General features: G+C 44.0%; 1 protein-coding gene across 6 annotated transcripts in view; it reads right to left on the minus strand.

Moving 5' to 3' along the window:
* Window positions 1-2,156: 2,156 nt before the first annotated feature.
* PDGFRA (platelet derived growth factor receptor alpha) overlaps window positions 2,157-19,050 on the minus strand; it is a 67,021-nt gene continuing 50,127 nt past the window's right edge. For 5 of the 6 annotated variants that reach the window (XM_053258311.1, XM_053258312.1, XM_053258314.1 and 2 more), the window contains 10 exons: window positions 18,864-18,974; window positions 16,063-16,216; window positions 15,381-15,547; window positions 13,653-13,768; window positions 11,392-11,514; window positions 10,247-10,358; window positions 8,632-8,731; window positions 7,899-8,004; window positions 7,285-7,520; window positions 2,157-6,379 (listed from right to left, as the gene is read on the minus strand). In XM_053258311.1, the coding sequence (XP_053114286.1) occupies window positions 6,232-6,379; window positions 7,285-7,520; window positions 7,899-8,004; window positions 8,632-8,731; window positions 10,247-10,358; window positions 11,392-11,514; window positions 13,653-13,768; window positions 15,381-15,547; window positions 16,063-16,216; window positions 18,864-18,974 (1,373 nt within the window). In that variant the 3' untranslated portion in view covers window positions 2,157-6,231. Of the gene's footprint in view, window positions 6,380-7,284; window positions 7,521-7,898; window positions 8,005-8,631; window positions 8,732-10,246; window positions 10,359-11,391; window positions 11,515-13,184; window positions 13,579-13,652; window positions 13,769-15,380; window positions 15,548-16,062; window positions 16,217-18,863; window positions 18,975-19,050 lie in introns of those variants that run through there. The other variant, XM_053258317.1, reaches the window with a different exon arrangement.

The following is a 19,050-nucleotide window of genomic DNA, read 5'->3' on the forward strand; positions in this document are numbered from 1 at the left end:
GGACAAGAGATGCAGCAACTACATCTTTTCTCAGTGCTTCAGAGCTCTGTTCTGCTGACTGAGCAGAGAGGCACCTTTTAAAGTGTTGACTCTCTTTTCTTTAGCAGGGGGAGAGCACCTGTCCCTGTGCAACCCCAGCACAGCATCCCAACAGCGGTTATTGCTGGCATCTACCTTTATGTTTCTTTTTAGAGTGTGAGCACTTTGTGGGACAGGGAACCATATTATTATTTCATGTAAACAGCTTTAAGAACTTTTGTGGAAAAGCAGTATATAAATATTTGTTGTCGTAGTAGTTATAGCTGAAATGACACTCTGGGAAGAGGCCTGGCAAAGCCTAGTGATGGGTCTGATGTAGCCCTTGGGACTCAACTATGGTCAAACTCTAAAGCACATGAGTATATTTTGCAAACCTTTAAAACTCCCCAATTAAGGAAAATTTAAATTCAGCCTCTTCATTTTGAATTCCTTATACCCCTAATGCTCAGATATATTTATGCAACTCCTAGTTCCTACTGTAACCAACATTATGAAGGCTACAGCCCTATGCACATTTACTAGGGTGTTTCCAGTTAAACTCAATGGGACTCAGTGGAGAGGCGAGCTGGTCTTGTGGTAGCAAGCATGACTTGTTCCCTTAGCTAAGCAAGGTCCGCTCTGGTTGCATATGAAAGGGAGACTAGAAGTGTGAGCACTGTAAGATATCCCCCTCAGGGGATGGAGTTGCTCTGGGAAGAGCAGAAGGTTCCAAGTTCCCTCCCTGGCTTCTCCAAGATAGGGCTGAGGGAGATTCCTGCCTGCAATCTTGGAGAAACTGCTGCCAGTCTGTGAATACAATACTGAGCTAGATAGACCAATGGTCTGACTCAGTATATGGCAACTTCCTATGGACTTAACACAGTCTACGAATTGCTATATATATCAAAGACCTAGAAAACCACCCACTGGAATCTCTAGCTAGGAGGCTGTTTAATTTAGGATGGCTGGTCTAGGCCCTAGGAAAAGTCTGCATATGCAGAATTAGGCATACCTATGGTTTTAAGGACACCTAATTCTGCATAGGACTGCAGCTTTAGCATTCCATGAAGCAGATGTCATCAGATGCAGTGTTTCCCAACACAATTCTTGCAGCTGACATCCTGGCTAATGCTGTGCTTGTGCAATAAACAACATTGTACATCATGGGAATTTCCAGAACTGCACTATTGCGCAAAAGTTCCCTGAAAAATATATGAGATGTGTCACAGGTTGTAGCCCTTGTTGTGCAAGTACAAACTAGTGTTGCACTAGCACAAACATGCCTGGAATGGAAGCTCCAGACTTAGTACAAGCTAGTGCAATAGCCTTACAGTAGTGCAAAAGCCTTCCGTAAGGGCAGCAGTAAATAGAATGTCGGCCACAGTAACCAGAGCCTGAACTTGATAAGAACGCACCTACTTTGTAACTCGTAAAGCGACATGAACCTTGTCAGAGTCTTAACTGTTAATTGGCATCTATATATATAATTCTCCTGGGTGTGCCTTTAGAACGTGCGTCCCGGCAGCCCAGCTCATTGGCTGGGCTGCGGAGGTGCCTGATTGGTCCTGGCGCACCCAGGAGAATTGCCTGGCCGGGCGGCTGCGGAGGCAAGGCGGCGGGCCCGGCCACAGCGAAGGCAAGGCGGCAGGCCTGGCCGCGGCGGCGGGGGCACTCTCGGCCCAGCAGCGGCGGCATTCTCAGCCCGGCCGCGGCGGCGGCACTCTCGGACCAGCCGCGGCAGCACTCTCACTGCCGGGGGAAATAGCGGTGGCAGCGGCAGGCCCAGCCACGGTGGGTGGCTGGGCTGCTAGGAAGAGGAGGCAGCAGCAGGAGAAACTGTGAGCGTGGGGGAGAGAAGCGGGCCGGAAGACAAGGAGAAGGGGCTGAAGTGTGGGGGGAAGAGTCAAACTAGGGGCGCAGACGCTATGCGCCCGGTCAGCTAGTTTGAATTATTATGTTCAGGAGATTTTGGATCATGAAGTTCATAAAGCTTACAGATTCTCTGAATTTAAAAATGTGCTCTGTTGCTGACATCCATTGATTTTAAAGTAAGTTAACTGACCTGAACGAAGACATACATAAGATAGGACTACATGCAATAAAATGACCCACTTGAGTAAGAGTAAAAGCCTCTTAAGTACCTTTAAATTATATATCATTTATTGAAATATAAAGATCTTAATTTACATGTTTTTAAAGAAAAAATAAGAACAGGGGCATCTGCATTACATTTTGTACCTATGGTCACCCATTCTAGCTTGTTCTTTTCAAACATTTTGCAATACCAGCATCTTGGAAACTCTTACGCTCTTTTCTTTATCATTCTAAAATATAAATTTTGGACATTTAAAAGTGCAACAGTTTGCGTGCCTGTGGAGTATATCACAGTAAAAAAAAAGTATAAACAAAGGCAGTGATACAGCTTGTCATAAATGTTTTGGCAGTACTCTCAAAGTCGATATAAAAATACATATATACATATTGATGTATAACATCACCTTATCTTATGTCCCTTGTTATATCATAGGACTGTTTTGTACAATTGCAGACCACATTTGAAGGAACAGGGTCAGCCATTAAAACTGGGAAAGTTGTGTTTCACAGGCAAGATTCGATTGTCATTATATGAAATGGAACAGACAGAACCTGGGCATTTCTTTTTCTTCTCAAAAATGAGCCACAATAAAGAAAAGGAAAAAAATAACTAAATACATTTTCAGGCAGTCAAAACAATGCTAAAATACAAAATTCTGCCCCCCAGGCTAGTATTGGAAGACTTCCCCCAACAGGTATCTCCTGCACGAGTGTGTTGACTTTTGAAAACCTTAAGATGTGCAGTCCATTGCAGCATTAGGACAAATTTGTATAGGATTGTAAATCAAAGAATTGTTTTGGTCCACACTTGGAGCCTGGCTCCAATCCAGCTATAATTACATCACAAAAGGTATTGTGCATGACTAGCATGAGAAAGTAAGTGGGGATACATATTCCTAACTGCAGGTGGAATTGTGTATCCCTACATGTGCAGCATGGATAACAATGTCCACCTGGATATTATCCAGACATACATTGCCATGTGAATGTACAACCCACATCTGAGCTTTATGTGCAAAAGGCTAGCTACACACATACATTCTGTTTTGTGAGATACATAATAAAGACAACAAGAGGAAACAAGGCAAGAAGATTGCAGCTTATACTTTAGTGGCCAGTCAGATATGAAGATCTGCAAAACATGGGAAGACCTGATCCATACCAAATGCACATGTGCAAGTAAGTCAAATTCAACTGTGGTCGCCAGCCATTGCACTGGCTTCATTTATAATGAAAATGACTTGGACTATCAGAGTAGCCATTTTGTTTTGGCATTCGGAGCCACAATGATCATTTCAATCACAGATAAACCAGCCATAAGAAAGCACATTTAAATTCCATGGGTTTCAATAGAAAAGCTAAGTACATGCTTAACTCTCTCCCATTGAAATCTATGGAACTTCCGGGTTCTTAACTTTGGCAAGATTCTACCTATGTTTGTGAAGATGAAACAGCACTCTGTACGCGTCGCACAGAAGCATCACATGGTGCTTCACGTTAAGTTGTAGCGTATTATTCTGCATCAAATGAACTGAAAGTGTAGACTTGCCTCACCACTGGCCCAACCCAAAGGTTCAGGTTGCATTGCTTTGTTTACTCCTATCAGGTGCTGATAATCAAATAGTGGAGCTCAGTAACATCATCAGATTCAGTTGCTACAGAGCTGAGCACCAACACAGCGCTGTCTCTAGCACATGCTACATTCTTGTGCTAACTCTGTGATCAGTCCATCAATAATTTACGGAGCCACAACTGTTGTGGTTAAGCCTGTGAGTTTGTCACAGAAAATGCCACATTGCTGAGAGTGGTCAGCACTGGCCAAATCCAATCACTATCCTTTGCGATACTTAGGGATCACAAAGAGTCAGCAAGCCTCCATGCTGGACTAGATATATGCAAGGTTTTATTTATGCCTGCACTCAGTTATAGCATCTGATTTCAATACCAGGCCTGAGTCCTGGCATGTGGTTTGTAATAACAAACAAGCATGCCTCTGAGCATTTGCAGACTTCAGTTCCCTCACCAGGCAAATTGTAGCTCTGTGCATATTTAGGATTAAGAATCAGGGCTTCTCAGGCTAATATCACAATTCCCATCCCAGGTAGGTTTAACACCTGGCGTTTATCTTTGTAGAAACTAAGCACTGAAGTTACGATAATGAAAATAATGGAATCTCTTTTGGGGGGCCATGCTCTTCCAGCCCTCATAATTCATGCCCTGTTTCATGTTCATGAGTTCTTTACACTTTGTGACAAAATCACAAGCTAAACAAACAACTTCCACACGGAGGCACTGACAGATACAGAAGAAATGCGGATTGAGAAAGAACTGATACAAAATATTTTTAAGAATGCCTAAAACCACCAGTTCTGCTGATAATCACTCCACACATCACACAGACAGGTTTGCCACAGAGTGTACACTCTGCAGGGGACTGCAGCCCACCGTATGTTTTGAAAATAGTGGCTGCCATCCAAAGCAAGGAAGCACCACTACAGTGAGAGGAGCAGGCTAATAGCACTTCTCAGCTAACTGCACCTATGCAAGAGGCCATTTTTTGCAAACCCCCTTCCCATATGTGGGGGGGCACAGAGGGCTTCCTGGGGAAGGGAAGGGTGTCAAAAATGGCCCCTTTCCCAGTGCACCAGTGCAGTTAGTCTGGAAGTGCAGTTCATCTGCTCCTTTCGCTGCATCAGTGCTTCCTTGTGTATATATCAGCCAGTGTACATCATCATCTACAAAAATGTAGTGGGTGGAGAGGCCTCTAAAAACAATTGTTTTCCTCCTGATCCAGTTACCTGTTGAAATGGATGTAAAAGACTCCTACTTGTTGACTTCCATAGGTAAGACTTGACAAGGACAACAGAATCCAGTTAATCTTCTGTTAAAATGAGATACTAAAACTAGAACATTTCTTGCAAAGTGAATACATACTTAATTGGAAATCCCAGGCTCAGAAAGAAGCTTTTTTAGAAAAAGCATTTGGTGTATCAAATCAATTAGTCACATGTAAACCCAAAACAAACTTTCAGATGTGTATTTCTTCAATACTCCCAGCAGCCTCGCTATTGATTGATTGGCTACACATCTACTGCACAATAATTCGAGAAACTTGGTTGCAAATGAAGATTTAAAAATAACTTCAGTTTTTTAGAAGGTCCATTGAATCAAAAGAGGATTCACTAGCATATAAATTCATCTAATTAGGAAAGCCATTCCACTAAGGATGGAAACGTACATCTGAATTCCTTAGAATACATTAGCTTTTCCTACTTACTAAACTAGTTTCAATTTATCAAAGCTGTTAAGAGAACATTTGTTTCATGTAAATGTTTAAATTCTAAAACATTTTAGTTCATTAGTACTGTTTTAAAGCACTGTGTTTTTAATGCAGGACAAGGAGTAGTTATAAACTATACTTAGTGATACTGAGAACAGTAGTAGTAGGCAAACAGCTATTCCCCTATGGTTATTAAGAACTGCTAGTTTTACTAAGCTATTGAATAAGAACTGGAAATACTATCATTCCCATTTATTTGTATTAAATGAAAAAGGTAAAATGTTACCTAGTACCAATTCCTTTGACTTTCAAAAGTGGTTTCTTTTTTACATGTACTTCATCTCATGTGACAGTTCAACAGCAGCTTATAATGAGATTGAAGGAGAAAAATATGCAGAAGTCTTGAGTGGTCTTCTAAAAAAGATCCATATTCCACACACATCACAAAATATCCGGCTACGGACAGATATCTACATAGTTACACTGGTGAGGTTTCACCATAGTGGAAATGTTATCCACCTGAGTTGTGAATGCCCTTGAAACACAAAATGGACTGTCCATGGCCTTTTCTTTTATCCATCTGCCTATTAAACTGCAAACAATACTGAGATGCTACAGAAGTACTGCAAGGAACAGTGCTTAAGAGCTGATTTCCAAAAGTATTGGAATGTATGTCTCAGGAACCAGGACAAGATCTCTGTGCCCTTTGTTGGGACACCTGGCCTTGCAAGTTTTTTACTTGCTTTGCAATCCATTAAAGTGGTTTTCCATAGGGAGTCAGAAGTCCATGAATTGTATGCTGAGCTTCCCTCAAAAGATGTCCCTGATATCCTTCAGAGTTACAGGAAGCTGTCTTCAACCAGTTCTGAGGAATCCATTCCAATGTCGTCAATAATGTCAATGTCGTCAATGGTCTCATCTTCTCGCTTGACAAATGTTGAACTGCTGGAACCAGTTTCAATGGCACTTTCTTCAGACGTCTGGGAACTGTGAAGGAAGACCAGAGGGGGAAACGAATTAGAAAGTTAAAACTGCATTGTACTCAAAAGCCTAAGGGGCAATAAAGGCCTAGATCAGTTGTTCCCAACCAGGGTTTCTCCAGATGTTGCTGAACTACATCTCCCAGCATCCCCAGCCACATTATTGTGACTGGGGTTGCTGGGAGATGTAGTTCAGCAACATCTGGAGAAACCCTGGTTGGGAACAACTGGCCTAGCAGGTGTATAAGGGCAATTCCTCAGTCCTGCCAAGAAATTCACTGGAAGATGTGGAACACAGTCTTGGAATCCCTGATCTTCCAAGCTCACAAGCCTTCTCCTCATACATTTCTGAGATCACTTCCTGCTCTCATAGCAACATATTAAAGAACCCAGTGTGTCTGTGTGTGTATAATGCTTTAGTGTGGTGGTTTTCAAACTTTCTACCTTTGCAAAACACTTTCCACACCACACGTCAACTTGTCTACTGAGGAAAGTGGTCAGCAATGTCATGCTGACCACGCAAATGGCCTCCACACATGCGCAGAGGCCAAGTGAGTGCCAGAGCCATGGCAGCTGCCGTGCGGGGCACCATGATGGGTGCTGCTGCTCACAGCAGCTTGCAGGTGCTGGTGATATCTCAGGTAATGACTTTTTAAAGGTACCGCTCACTGCACACCCCCAGTGCCGCCCTTACCAGCCACCACTGTCCTGTGCATTTGCCACAGAATCCTTCATGTTGCAAAGGAGTCTGGAGAGTGTTCTTGCCTGTACATATAATTCATGCAGGGCACCAGCCAGTTTTGCTGGACTTCATCATTGCCCTATGTGGCCTAAAGAGAATTCTGGTTATACTGGTCTCTGTGAGTAATGACATCCAAATCAAGATTACAACGAGCTTTAATCCGGTTTTACCTGTGCCTGTTTCTTTTGCCAAGTTCATCTTCTGAAACAGGATCAATATCTGGCAGGGGGATTATATAGCCACTGTCAGCGCTAAGTCTTTGTTCATCAAATCCACTCTCCCTGTCTTTCAGCTTGTCTTCATTCTTGTAAGTGACGCCAATGTAGGGATTGTCACAGTCTGCTCGCATGCGTGTGACAGCAGGATGGTCACTCTTCAGGAAATCCAAGTGAATTCTCTCATAGCTCTGGGGCAGGGAAAAAGTATTTTGCAATGTTGGCATTGCTTATAATAAACCAAATAATCAACAATTTGCTGCCTTTTAATAGCACCCTCAAAATCTGCTGCCTAAAGTGGGGCACCTAAGCCTGCCTAATAATAGGGCTGGCTCTGAATGGAATCTTATTAGTGGAGCTAGAAGTAATGCATGCTGTTCTTTCCATTATAATTTTTGTGAATAAGTTGTACAAAGAACTGCCTTTGTATTGATGATATTGCCATCATTCTCTGCAAAGCAGCCTTAAAACATTTAATTCTCTCTATGTAAGATCCAAGAATCATTGGTCCCACTGAATAATTTTTTTCTGGAAATCTTAGATGCAACCTAATTTCCAAAAGGACAAACCTTTTTGTATTCTCCAGGTAACAGATTTTCCACAATTTCACTCAAAAGATAAAAAGAAGGTCTTTTCTCAGGTTCACTGTTCCAGCATTTCACCATGATGTCATACCTGTGTATAGTGGGAGAGGAAATAATTTAGTTGTCTGGGGCTTAGAAATGTAATAAGTAAATTAATGACAGAGCAGAAGATGAAGACAGACCTAATAGAAAAAGAGAGCTCACATCTTAGCATGCCACTCAGCTGTGGGGTGAGACTGGCTTCACAAATGAAATGACAGATGTGCATACCAGTCAAACGCAAACTGGCTTGGCTCTCCACCTTGTTCTCCCTCCACCCCATGCTTCAGGTGGGCTTGCTGCCCTTTTTATTCTTAAACTGCTACAATAACATGTATGCATGTATCCCTTCATTTATCACCTTGTTAATTTTTCTTACAGCATGCAAAACTAGGTTGTGGCTTTGGGAAGGAGGGTGTTTTGTTTTGGTTTCTGTAATATCACAGTAGGCAAGCTAATCAGCACCATTCAGCTGGCTTCAACTGCAAACTTGCAGAACTTTTTTCCCCTTTTCTTTTCCCAGAGCTCAACCCAGGAGAGAAATTGGTACATTTGGATAGAATGTGGTGGGGATGCTTCCAGATCAGTCCCAGTGTCCTATTCATATGATGCCTATCTCTTCCTTGAGTCAATGAGAAGCTGAGATGGTTTAGGAGATGGACATGAAGAACATACGTACACCTCACTGGTAGCATGGTCAGGTTTTGCCATCCGATAACCACTCTTAATTTTGTTATAGAATGTAGAATCAACCATCATGCCAGGGTATGGAGTGCCACCTGAAGGTCAAGGGTAATAAGATGTCATGAAAACATTTTTTAAAACCCTATAACTTATACACACACACACACACACACACACACACACACACACACATCCTATGAGATGTTATGATTAGTTCAACATATGTTCAGAACAAGACTTAAAATGTTCCCACGCATATTTTGAAAGCAAATTGAGCCAGGATGCATCCAAATTTGTCCCAAGACATGGTGTGATGCAGCTACTTTCCTGAAGCTAAATAGGCTGATGTCTGGTCAGTGCCTGGATGGATGACTATCTAGGAATGCCATGGATACCACCTTGCACTCCATGTTAGGAGAAAGGCAGGAAATAAATAATAATAACTACCTGGGCCGGGCGCAGAGCATCTGCACCTCTAGTTTGTCGCCTGTCACCGCAGCACCCCCTGCTATCGCCGTTTTGTTACCTGCCCACACGTTGCTGCCTCCTTCTTCACCCCACCCACCTGCTCATTGCCACCTCTTTCTTTGCCCCGCCTGCCTGCCTCCTTCTTCCCCCACCCGCCCATTGCCGCCTCCTTCTTCCATCCATTGCCTGTCCGTCCTCATCGCCCATCTGTCCCTGCCGCCTCCTTCCATGCCCCGCTGCCGCCATTGCCGTTTTTGTTGCCACACACCCCACCCCACCCCCGCTGGCCAGCTGGCCATCCAGCCACTGCCACAGCTGCCATTTTCTTCCCTCCCACCCATGGCTATCTGGCAGCTCTCTGAAATCTCGTGAGAGCTGCCACGCATGGGATTCGCCACGGGTATGTCTTAGAGAAATATATATAAAGAAAATAAATAAGCTATCTTCTGTCCACAACCTATTCACATAGCTTCTATGTCGATTTCTGTGCATGCCAACAGTTGTGAGAATCAGTCTAGGCTACAGATCCCCATAGTTGTGTGTATTGTAAGATTATGATCAAGCACAGAAGACGGTTGAAATAGTCCATAGTGTTTGAAGTGTGTAGTCAATGTCTGTGAGATCTCAGAACCAAAAAAGGTAAGGCTGAATAAGTCTTCTGTTCCCTGAATACTACTTGCCCCTACCCCAAAATAGTATATGTAGAATAAATTATGCATAAAAATCCAGCAAGTGGCAAATGTGCCTGGAGTTGTGAAACACACTATCATTAAGAAAGGCTGAATGAATAAATAACTTTATCCTCACACACATTAAACATAGCAACAAGGGTGAGGAGAGTTGAAATTTTAATTTTTAATATGTTAAGGATAAGAGTCAGGGTGTGCAAGATAAGAATTAGTTGGGGCAAGTGATGATCCTGTTGGGAAAGGACACAGCCATCCCATGTAACAATATGTCTTCCCCTCACCACCACCACTTTATACCTCTGCACCCAATCATTTTGTTCAAATCAAATATTTTGAAGGGGAGCATCAACCTTTTCGCCACATGTCTATATGCAAACTGCAAACTTGCAGGTCATCACACCAGTTACTCATTAAGTTTAATTCTCCTACAAATTGAATAATTTGGGTGCTTACCAAGAGAAAATATTTCCCACAGCAGAATGCCATAAGACCAGACATCACTTAAGGTTGTATACAGGTTGTCAAAAATGCTTTCGGGTGCCATCCATTTCACTGGGAGAAAGGTCTGCAGCACAAAAAACCAACAAGAATAATTTCAAAAGCAACCACAAAGAAGATCTTCACAGTGAAGATCTTCATATACTAGTGAAGATTCTTCACTAGTATATTTTTAACTGGATTTTCACCCCATCCTGAAGCCCCTCACAGATATTAAGTTTCAACCTACATATACTATCCTTACTCACTCTCAAGGACAGCTGAGGTTTGGGAAAGTCTCATCATAGCATAGATCTACTGTCTGAAGAGATTGAAATTTTCCCCATTCCATGCTTGCTCATTTACTAGGAAAGTAACAATGCTAGGAAAGGTGTCTTGTGATTATGAGCCCTGAATGCCATTTTGTCTTCATGGAAACCAGTGAAAATGTAGCCATTGATTTCTGTTGAGTGTAGTGACACTCAAATGTCATCATTGATTCTGCATAAAAGCTAATCCAGGAATAACTGATTTGACAAATGATTTTACAGGTACTGAAAAGTGGTTCAGTTACTTTGAGAAAAAATGTGTACAAGCTGGACAAGTAATTTAATTAAGGTATATCATCAATTGATATAGCTTGTTATGTTGCAATAAATGTATTTACAATACAATTAGTTACATGTATGTTTACCTGGAAGTAAGCCCCACTGTGTTCGGTGGGAGAAAGAACTGTGTGTGGTGCAACTTTTACCCACTCTAATTGTTGTCTGAAAAGTGGTTCGCCACATGTCTATATGCAAACTGCAAACATGTATTACTATAATTTTTATACAGAGGAGCCATCTGTGTAGAAAAATACTAGTTTACTGTAATGTGTGAAGGAACACATAAGTGGTTTTCATGACAGTTATGTTTGGCATGAATATGATGGTGAGATCAGATAGTCTTGGGAACTGAAGGGAGAATGAAAAGAGTTCTTGATACTTTTCATCCAGACATCAGTTAGCTTTATCCAAAACCAAACTCTATGACTCTTTAACAATGCTTGCATCAGTAGGCATTTTTTTAAACTCAAGCATATTAGGTAACATAAGGTAATCAAATGTAAAAATACATACACTGCCCTTGGAAACATAATTTGAATCATGCATGATGTCTCTAGCCAGACCAAAGTCACAGATCTTCACTATTTTCCCTTGAGCCAGAAGAACATTACGAGCTGCCAGATCACGATGTACACACTGCAGAGTACATAAATTACATAATTATTAATAAATATACTATGTACATGGTAGAGACAAATAAGCAGAGAAGTCCTTGCCCTAACATTTACAGTCTGAATTTTGACAATGGGAGACATCACAGGGAGTGGAGGGAAGGGAGACCCAAGGATATATCTGGAGCAGCAGGTATTCAACTGAAAAAGCCAAGCTCTACGAACCTGCCACCCACCCAGAGACTGATGCCCATTTGTATCTGAGAGAAGTAGGGTGTGTGCTCCGTTGAGAAGATGCAGACTGCAACTCTCATTTATAACAGGTGTGCTAGGTGTGGGTCTCTTTGTACTATGAACTTATTTATAGAATTTTTTATCCTGCACTTCAACCTTCTGCCACTCAAAGCTGCAGCTGTTGTGTCTTCTGACCCATAACTCCACTGGTCCTCTCATTCATCTTCCTTTCCCTACTGATGTGGCAATAAAGTTGAACTCTGGTTGGTCTTAGAAGGTTGCGCAGAGACTGAACAAGGATATGGGTGGTGGAAGTGAACATAAGGCAGCTGCCTTGGCACAGTGCCTGAGTCCATTTTAAGGTATAGGCAAGGTTTTCAGGAGAGGACCAGGCAACCCTGTTGGGATATGATATTATAATTTACCGTATTTTCTCACCAAGAACCGCACAGGTTATCCATTGAGTATCTTCTCACGATTAGTGGGAAGGGCTAAAGGTTGGGCTGTAGGGGAGGCGGGTCAAACGTACCTTCCCCTCAGATGATCAACGGAGCGTTGCTGGGTGCGCTCCCCGCCTGCCCCGATGATGCCCGTGCACTGAGGCAGTGGGGAAGGTTGTGGGCCGGGATGGGTATTCCTGGCACCCGAAAATACAATGATGCACCATACAAGTGTGCAGTGCATCATGGGGCTCACCCCTCCCCTCCCCGGGCTGCCTGCAGTGTGGCAGTCACATGATAAAAAAAAATTGGGGTTAAGGGAGCAAGTGTTCCCTTCACAGGTGGGTTTGCTACCATGTTGCCTCCAGGACTGGACCCGATCCCAGGGGTTCACACATGCGTGCAAAACTGGGCTGGGCTCCCTCAGCCCGGTTCTGCACATGCGTGTGAATAGCTTTATTATTTTGCAAATGGAAGGCAGGGTGCAGGGACTTAAAGAAGTGTGGGCTTTCTAGCAAGACATTAACAGAGACTGTTTCTCACTGCATTTATTGAACAGGAAGCAAGTTTAAAATACATGAATTCAAGCTCAAAAAGTGCTAAAACAACAACAACAACAACAACAGATCATTCCTTACATAAACTGCCCTTCTGCTTTCCCTACAAAAGTTTCCCAACTTTAAAGATTCACTTCCAGAAGTGGCCATTTACCAACCCTCACAACCTGCAGCTGTTTCCTTTTTCTTTAGACCATTTTATAACTCAGAGCTTTAACTCTGCAGTGTATGATCTGCGTTTTCCCTTCCCCCCCTGGGAAGCACTTTCCCACACTGGAGAATTTTTAGAGGATCCCTGTATCACACAGGTGTGAGGAGGTAGCTGGAATGCTCTCTCTCTCTCCTCTTCCCTCTGTAGGAAGCAGCAGCCACCATCTCACCAGTCGTCTTCTCCACAAGCAGCAAGTATGGGGAGTAGAATTTTTAGATGATCCCTGGAGGCAGCTGAAATGCTATCTGGCCTTTCACTTCTCCCCTCCCCTCCCCCCACCCAAGAACGTGTGGGGGAGTAGCTGGGTGTGGGCTTTCTAACTGACTTATAACAGGGAAGCTAATGAATTGCATAATCTAGGCAGGTGCAGGCTCCTGCTGTGGGCAGGGACTATGTGCAAAAATACAATAATTAATGTTATAGGGGTTTTAATAAGAAATTTTATATCTTAGTGTGTTATACTGGATTCTAGTGCTTTAGCGGGTTGTGTGGACTTTTTATGTCACCTTTTTTCCTTTTCTTTTTTTTTGGCCTTGGACATCTGTGTGGAAAAGCATTCTATAAATCCAAATAATAAACAATCTCTTTTGTATTTGTTTCCAGTTTAGCTGCATGGCCTTTGTTGGCTATTCTTTCAGAAGGCATCTCTGGAAAGTCAAATATACAAGTAAGCATGGTTTAAAATAAGCAACCCCTTCATGTTTTCCTCTTAGACACTCACATTTTTAGAAGCTAAGAATTCCATTCCCCGTGCAACTTGGTAAGTGAAGCTCAGTAGGTCTAACAAACTCAGACCTTCAGCATTATCATCAGAAAGGAGGTTCTTGACATCCGATTCTGTTGAGAAGACAGAAAATGAATGAACACATTTGTGATATGAAGGTCCCTTGAAGGCACAAATCAAACCACCAGTCTGTTTCAGTCAGTCATCCTTTTCAGTTAGGTTTGAACCAGGTATTCTGCCTTGACTTCAGAGACGTATCAGCACAGGCCATTTTCGGACCATGAGTACTCAGAAAGTGAACAGACCCAACTGCCTTACTTGACTGTAAAGATCACTACACCAGGAATAAAAGCAATCTGGTCCGTCCTCCCACCCCACCACCACACTATGCAGCCCTGCCACTGTTGTTTCTTTAATGAATCTAATGGTCATTCCACTCTGCTTTCCATGACACTGGGCAGGTTCACGTGTACTGGCGGTCCCTGAAGCTTGTGCAAGCACCCCCTGGCCTGAGAGCAGGAATTTCCCCCAAACCCCACAGAAGCCTCTACTTCCTGTCCAGGTTCCAATATGTTGAGATTGTTTGTGACGTCTTGGTATATTCTGCCCTACTTCTGTTAGGGAACCCAACATCTGTAACAGAGATTTGAAATAAGTTACAGAAATTGGGTTCCCTTCTGAAATATGCAAAATTGGTGGGTCCAGACATCATGACCAATGCTGTCATATTGGAACCTGGACAGGAAGTAGAGGCTTATGCAGGGATCAAGGGAAGCACGGACATCCCGGACTGCAGGTGTCCACGTAGACCTCACGTGCCACCATTAAGAGTGAACCTGCAGGCCCATACCCAGCTTAAAAGTCTTGGGGTGGGGTGGGGCGGGAATCACTTTAAAACGATATATCTCTCTCAAACATTTTTTTTCAAAACAAATGGCCCTCTTGTAGATTTGCATCAGTGATAGTCAGTGCCTTTTTAAAAAATTGTAAAAAGTAAATATAGCTTTTAGCTCACTTTTGATTATAGACTCTTTCCAAGAAATTGTAGGATTAGAGTGGTGCCACCCACATATTATGCAGCTTGTTTTTACTTTATTCCAGTTGTGGTTTAAGCTCAAACTGATGATTTAGTGATGGCATAGACCCATCAGCTTTTTTTGTGTGTACATCCATTTTTGTCCCTTTTTGCTTCTGAGCACAGTTATGTTCCTTAGTAAGTATTTATTGGGGGGCATCCAATACCATCAAAGGACCAATTATTCTGTGATGGCAGGTCTTATTTTGTTCTGAAAAAGAAACTAAAACCTAGTCATTCGGTGAGCCTGCTGGCTCAGTGAAACACTACTGTGGACTGGTCTTTGCCAATTAAGTCTGGGTTTGGAAAAGAGTCAGGTTCTGGGACCAAGAACCAGGGGTGACCAAGCCTGTTTTGGAAGCCATGGATCAGATTTCTAAGGAAAGAAACAATGAAAGGGATGAGTTAGCTGTATTGCCCTTCACTAACCCTCAATTTGGTATTCTACAAATCACTTGGGAGTGTTCTCTATTTGGGGGCTGTTAACTGCTGGGAGTGCATACCAAGAAGCAGCACAGACAAATGGCTCAAAATTCTGCAAAAGGTAACAAAAACATCAGTGCCACGTATGACACTGGCTGTCACTAGGAATGACTGCCACTGGTATCCTGCTCATGACTGTCTGTGTCCAGACATGCATATAAGCTTACCTGACACAGATTTCTTCTTATATGATGCAGGCCGATCATACAAAGACCTTTGGATATCGGAATATTTTGATCTGTCTTTCCTTTCTAGCATTGGCACATACTGAGTGGTTTCTGCTTGTTTCATATCCATGTATTCACCATTATTTTCAAAGGATAGGATGACGTAGCTGGAATAAAAGCATAGCAACGAAACTATGATATGGTGAGATTTATTGCCACACATCTCTTTGATCACAGTTCAGAATATACAGACCATTATAATATGAGATCTCCATAGATCTCAAACTAAGGATTGGGCAACAAACTGCTTGCTTGCCACATCCATCCATCTCCCTTCAATGCTTTTCTGCTCTTCCAAAACACTTCAGAGCATAATAAGAATTTACTACCCAATGGAAATGAGTATGAATAGATATACACGTATGAGTAAAAAGCTGAAGGATCAAGCCCTTTAGTTGCATCTCATCAGGGGCGTAACAAGACTGGAGTGGGCCCAGAGACAAAATTTTAAAATGGGCCCCTCGCTGATACACACATTTCACAATATATAGTCATGTGACTTGCCTGGGGGGGGAGCCTCGAGGCGTGGGGGCCCCCAGGCAGCCACCTCCCCTTGCCTAATAGTAGATACGCCCCTGCATCTCATGATTTTCTTTCTTTCTTTTCTTTTTTAATATCCTACCTCCTAGTACTTTCATCAGCTGAGTTCATCCCAAAGATATCCAAATCCTTCTTGGGCTTTTCTGGATGTCGACTCAAAAAATTATCCCTGTTTTTATGGAGGTAGTTTACCAAGTCACCATGAAAGCAGTATTCCGTAATGATATAAATTGGACCTAATGGAAACAGAAGAAAACAACACTTAGCTTCTTGCCAAAGTCATCTCCAGATGATGGTGAACTCTGGCATTTGCCAGGACCCTAAACCAGCCAAAAAAGCACCCATTGCCTCCAACAGCACAAGCCTGAGTTGACATCCCTGAGTACACAACAAGATCACAGAAAGCACAAGAGAACTCTTGGTTTTCATGTCTCACCTTTTTCAGGTTAATGGGAAGCACTGAGGGTCCTTGCCTGTAGACACACCTCCGCCACCTAATCCTGGAATGGGCACAGCCTTCTGATTAATCTCTACAAGGGCATCACTGCATTAAGCCCTAAACACACTATCTTGAAGGTTATCTGACAATTTGGATCAAACCTATGCAGAATGGCTCATTAAACTGCAAGCTGGGTCTCATGATCAGTGAGACCCAGTTTGGAAAGGTAAGCAGGGAGAGCGGGCTAAGCCCACTCTCCCCACACATGAGCAGGGCGGGAGCCCTGGGCAGCTGGATCAGCCACCCACATGACTGCCGGCTCCGTGATGGAGCCGGTGGGGGCTGGGGAGTTGGGGGGTCACGTGGCCCCCGGAAGCTCCAGTATGCCCTGCATGAGCGTGGAGGGCACACTGGGGAGACCCCCGAGCCGGGAGGCTACTCATGAATAGCCGTGGAGCGGGAGCTGCGGTGTGGCTACTCACGATTTTAAAAACCAGGTTTGTGGAGCACTCGCTCTGCAAACCTGGTTTAAGGGGAGGGGTTGTTTGGTGGGTTAACCGCTGGGAGGCAACCAGTCTTGCCTGCGAGCCCGGTGGCTCCCACGATCAGCCGAAATCGGGCTAGGCTCCCCTAGCCCAATTTCGGCTGATCGTTGGAATAGCCTCTGCATGTATGATCAAGTGCTTGATAGCCCCTGTTTTTTGAGCTTTTGCTGGGCTTCACATATGGCTGCAGTGCTGTGTTTGGCTTGGTGGGTCAGAAGTGGCCTGATAATCCAAACTACAGGAGACTGACATTTATACAGTGTAGACACATGACAAGAATGGTGGTGATGGAATGGTGGGGAGGAGAGCTGGTCTTGTGGTACAAACATAAACTGTCCCCTTTGCTAAGCAGGTTCTGTTTGGTTTGTATTTGGATGTGATCACTGTAAGATATTCCCCTTAGAGGATGGGGACATCGCTCAATGGAAGAGCACCTGCATGCTTGCTTGCAGAAGGTCCCAGGTTCACTCCTTAGCATCTCCAGGTAGGTCTGAGAGAGATTCCTGCTTGTAACCTTGGAGAGATGCTGCCAGTCTGAGTAGAACACTACTGAGCTAGATAGATGAGTGGTCTGACTGCGTATAAGGCAGCTTCCTGTATTCCTATGAATAAACCTTAAGAACCATCTGATCTGGTAACTGTGGCGGTTCCCACGATCAGTGGGAGCCGCCTGGGGAGGGTTAGGCTGAAGCGGCCGCCCACACGACTGTTGGCTCCATTATGGAGCCGGTGGGGGCTGGGAAGATTGGGGGCTGTGTGGCCCCCTGGAAGCTCCAGCATGCTCTCCGCAAGCACGCAAGGAATGCTGGAGAGACCCCTGAGCCGGGAGGCTGTTTTTACGCCTCCCAGCTGGGGGTCTACTTGTGAGTTGCCATGGCATGGGGCCGCACCATGGCAACAAATGGTTCAAAAAACCGGGCTTGCGGAGCGCTCGCTCCGCAAACCTGGTTTTAGGTCAGGGGTAGTTTAGCGGGTTACCCACTGAAGAACCACCGGGTTTGCAGCCGAGCCCAGTTGTTCTTATGATGGGAGAAAACCGGCTAGCCTCCGCTAACTCGATTTTCTCCCATCGTGTGAATAGCCTCACTATCTTTTAACCTGGAAAAGTATATCCTGAGGTGCTTCACACGACACGTGTGACACGCCTGATGGGGTTCTGCAGGGAGAGCAAGCTTAGCCCGCTCTCCCCACAGATGAGCAGCAGCTTGTAGCTGGATGTCCAGATCAGCCGCCCACATGGCTGCCAGCTCTGTCACGGAGCCAGCGGGGGCTGTGGAAATCAGGGCCCGCACGGCCCCCGGAAATTCCAGGACGCCCCGTGTGAGTGCATTATTGCGCTTCGCTCCGCAAACCTAGGCTATGGGGAGGGCTACAGGAGCTGGTTACCCGCTCGAGAACCACTGGGCTCGCAGCTGAGCCCAGTTCTCATGATTTGCAAAAATCGGGCTAGGCTTTCCTAGCCCTATTTTTTGCTAATCATGAGAACAGCCCCATAGACTTTACAAAGTTTGCTAAAACTTTGCTAAAGGAGGTGCAATGCTATACTTAGTGCATTCCAGAGTCTCAGGGCCAGTACTAAAAAGACCTTGCCTCCTTCCTCCTATCACCTGGTCTCCTTTGATGAGGGTACATTTGTTATGAGCAAGGTCCAGCCTATCAATCTCAATTGATCAGGGATGTGGAGAGAGAGTTCATAAAAAGGATCTTCTCTGAGGTATGCATGTTCCAGACTGTGAAAGCCAGCATCTTGAATTGGGCCCAGAATCTGACTGTGATCTAGGAGTGAAGGTAGCGGGAAACGATGCATATTCCTACACACAGGATTAACACTGCATTTCGTAGGTGACTGCTAGATCAACTGACCTGATTTTGTACAGATAGACTGCTAGATCAACTGACCTGATTTTGTACATGCTCCTAGCAGGTTCACTATGTTCAAGTGAGGTCCAAGATGAGTCATTATCTTTAATTCAGACATGAGAGCCTGCTTTTCACTGGATCTTGCTGTGGCTGTCGGAAAAATAAGTGGAATAGCTGATTAGATTAATACTGATAGTACTGAATAGGTAAGATATAGAGCAGGGAT

The sequence above is a fragment of the Hemicordylus capensis genome, chromosome 5 (genome assembly GCF_027244095.1).
Source record: "Hemicordylus capensis ecotype Gifberg chromosome 5, rHemCap1.1.pri, whole genome shotgun sequence".
Taxonomy (NCBI): domain Eukaryota; kingdom Metazoa; phylum Chordata; class Lepidosauria; order Squamata; family Cordylidae; genus Hemicordylus; species Hemicordylus capensis.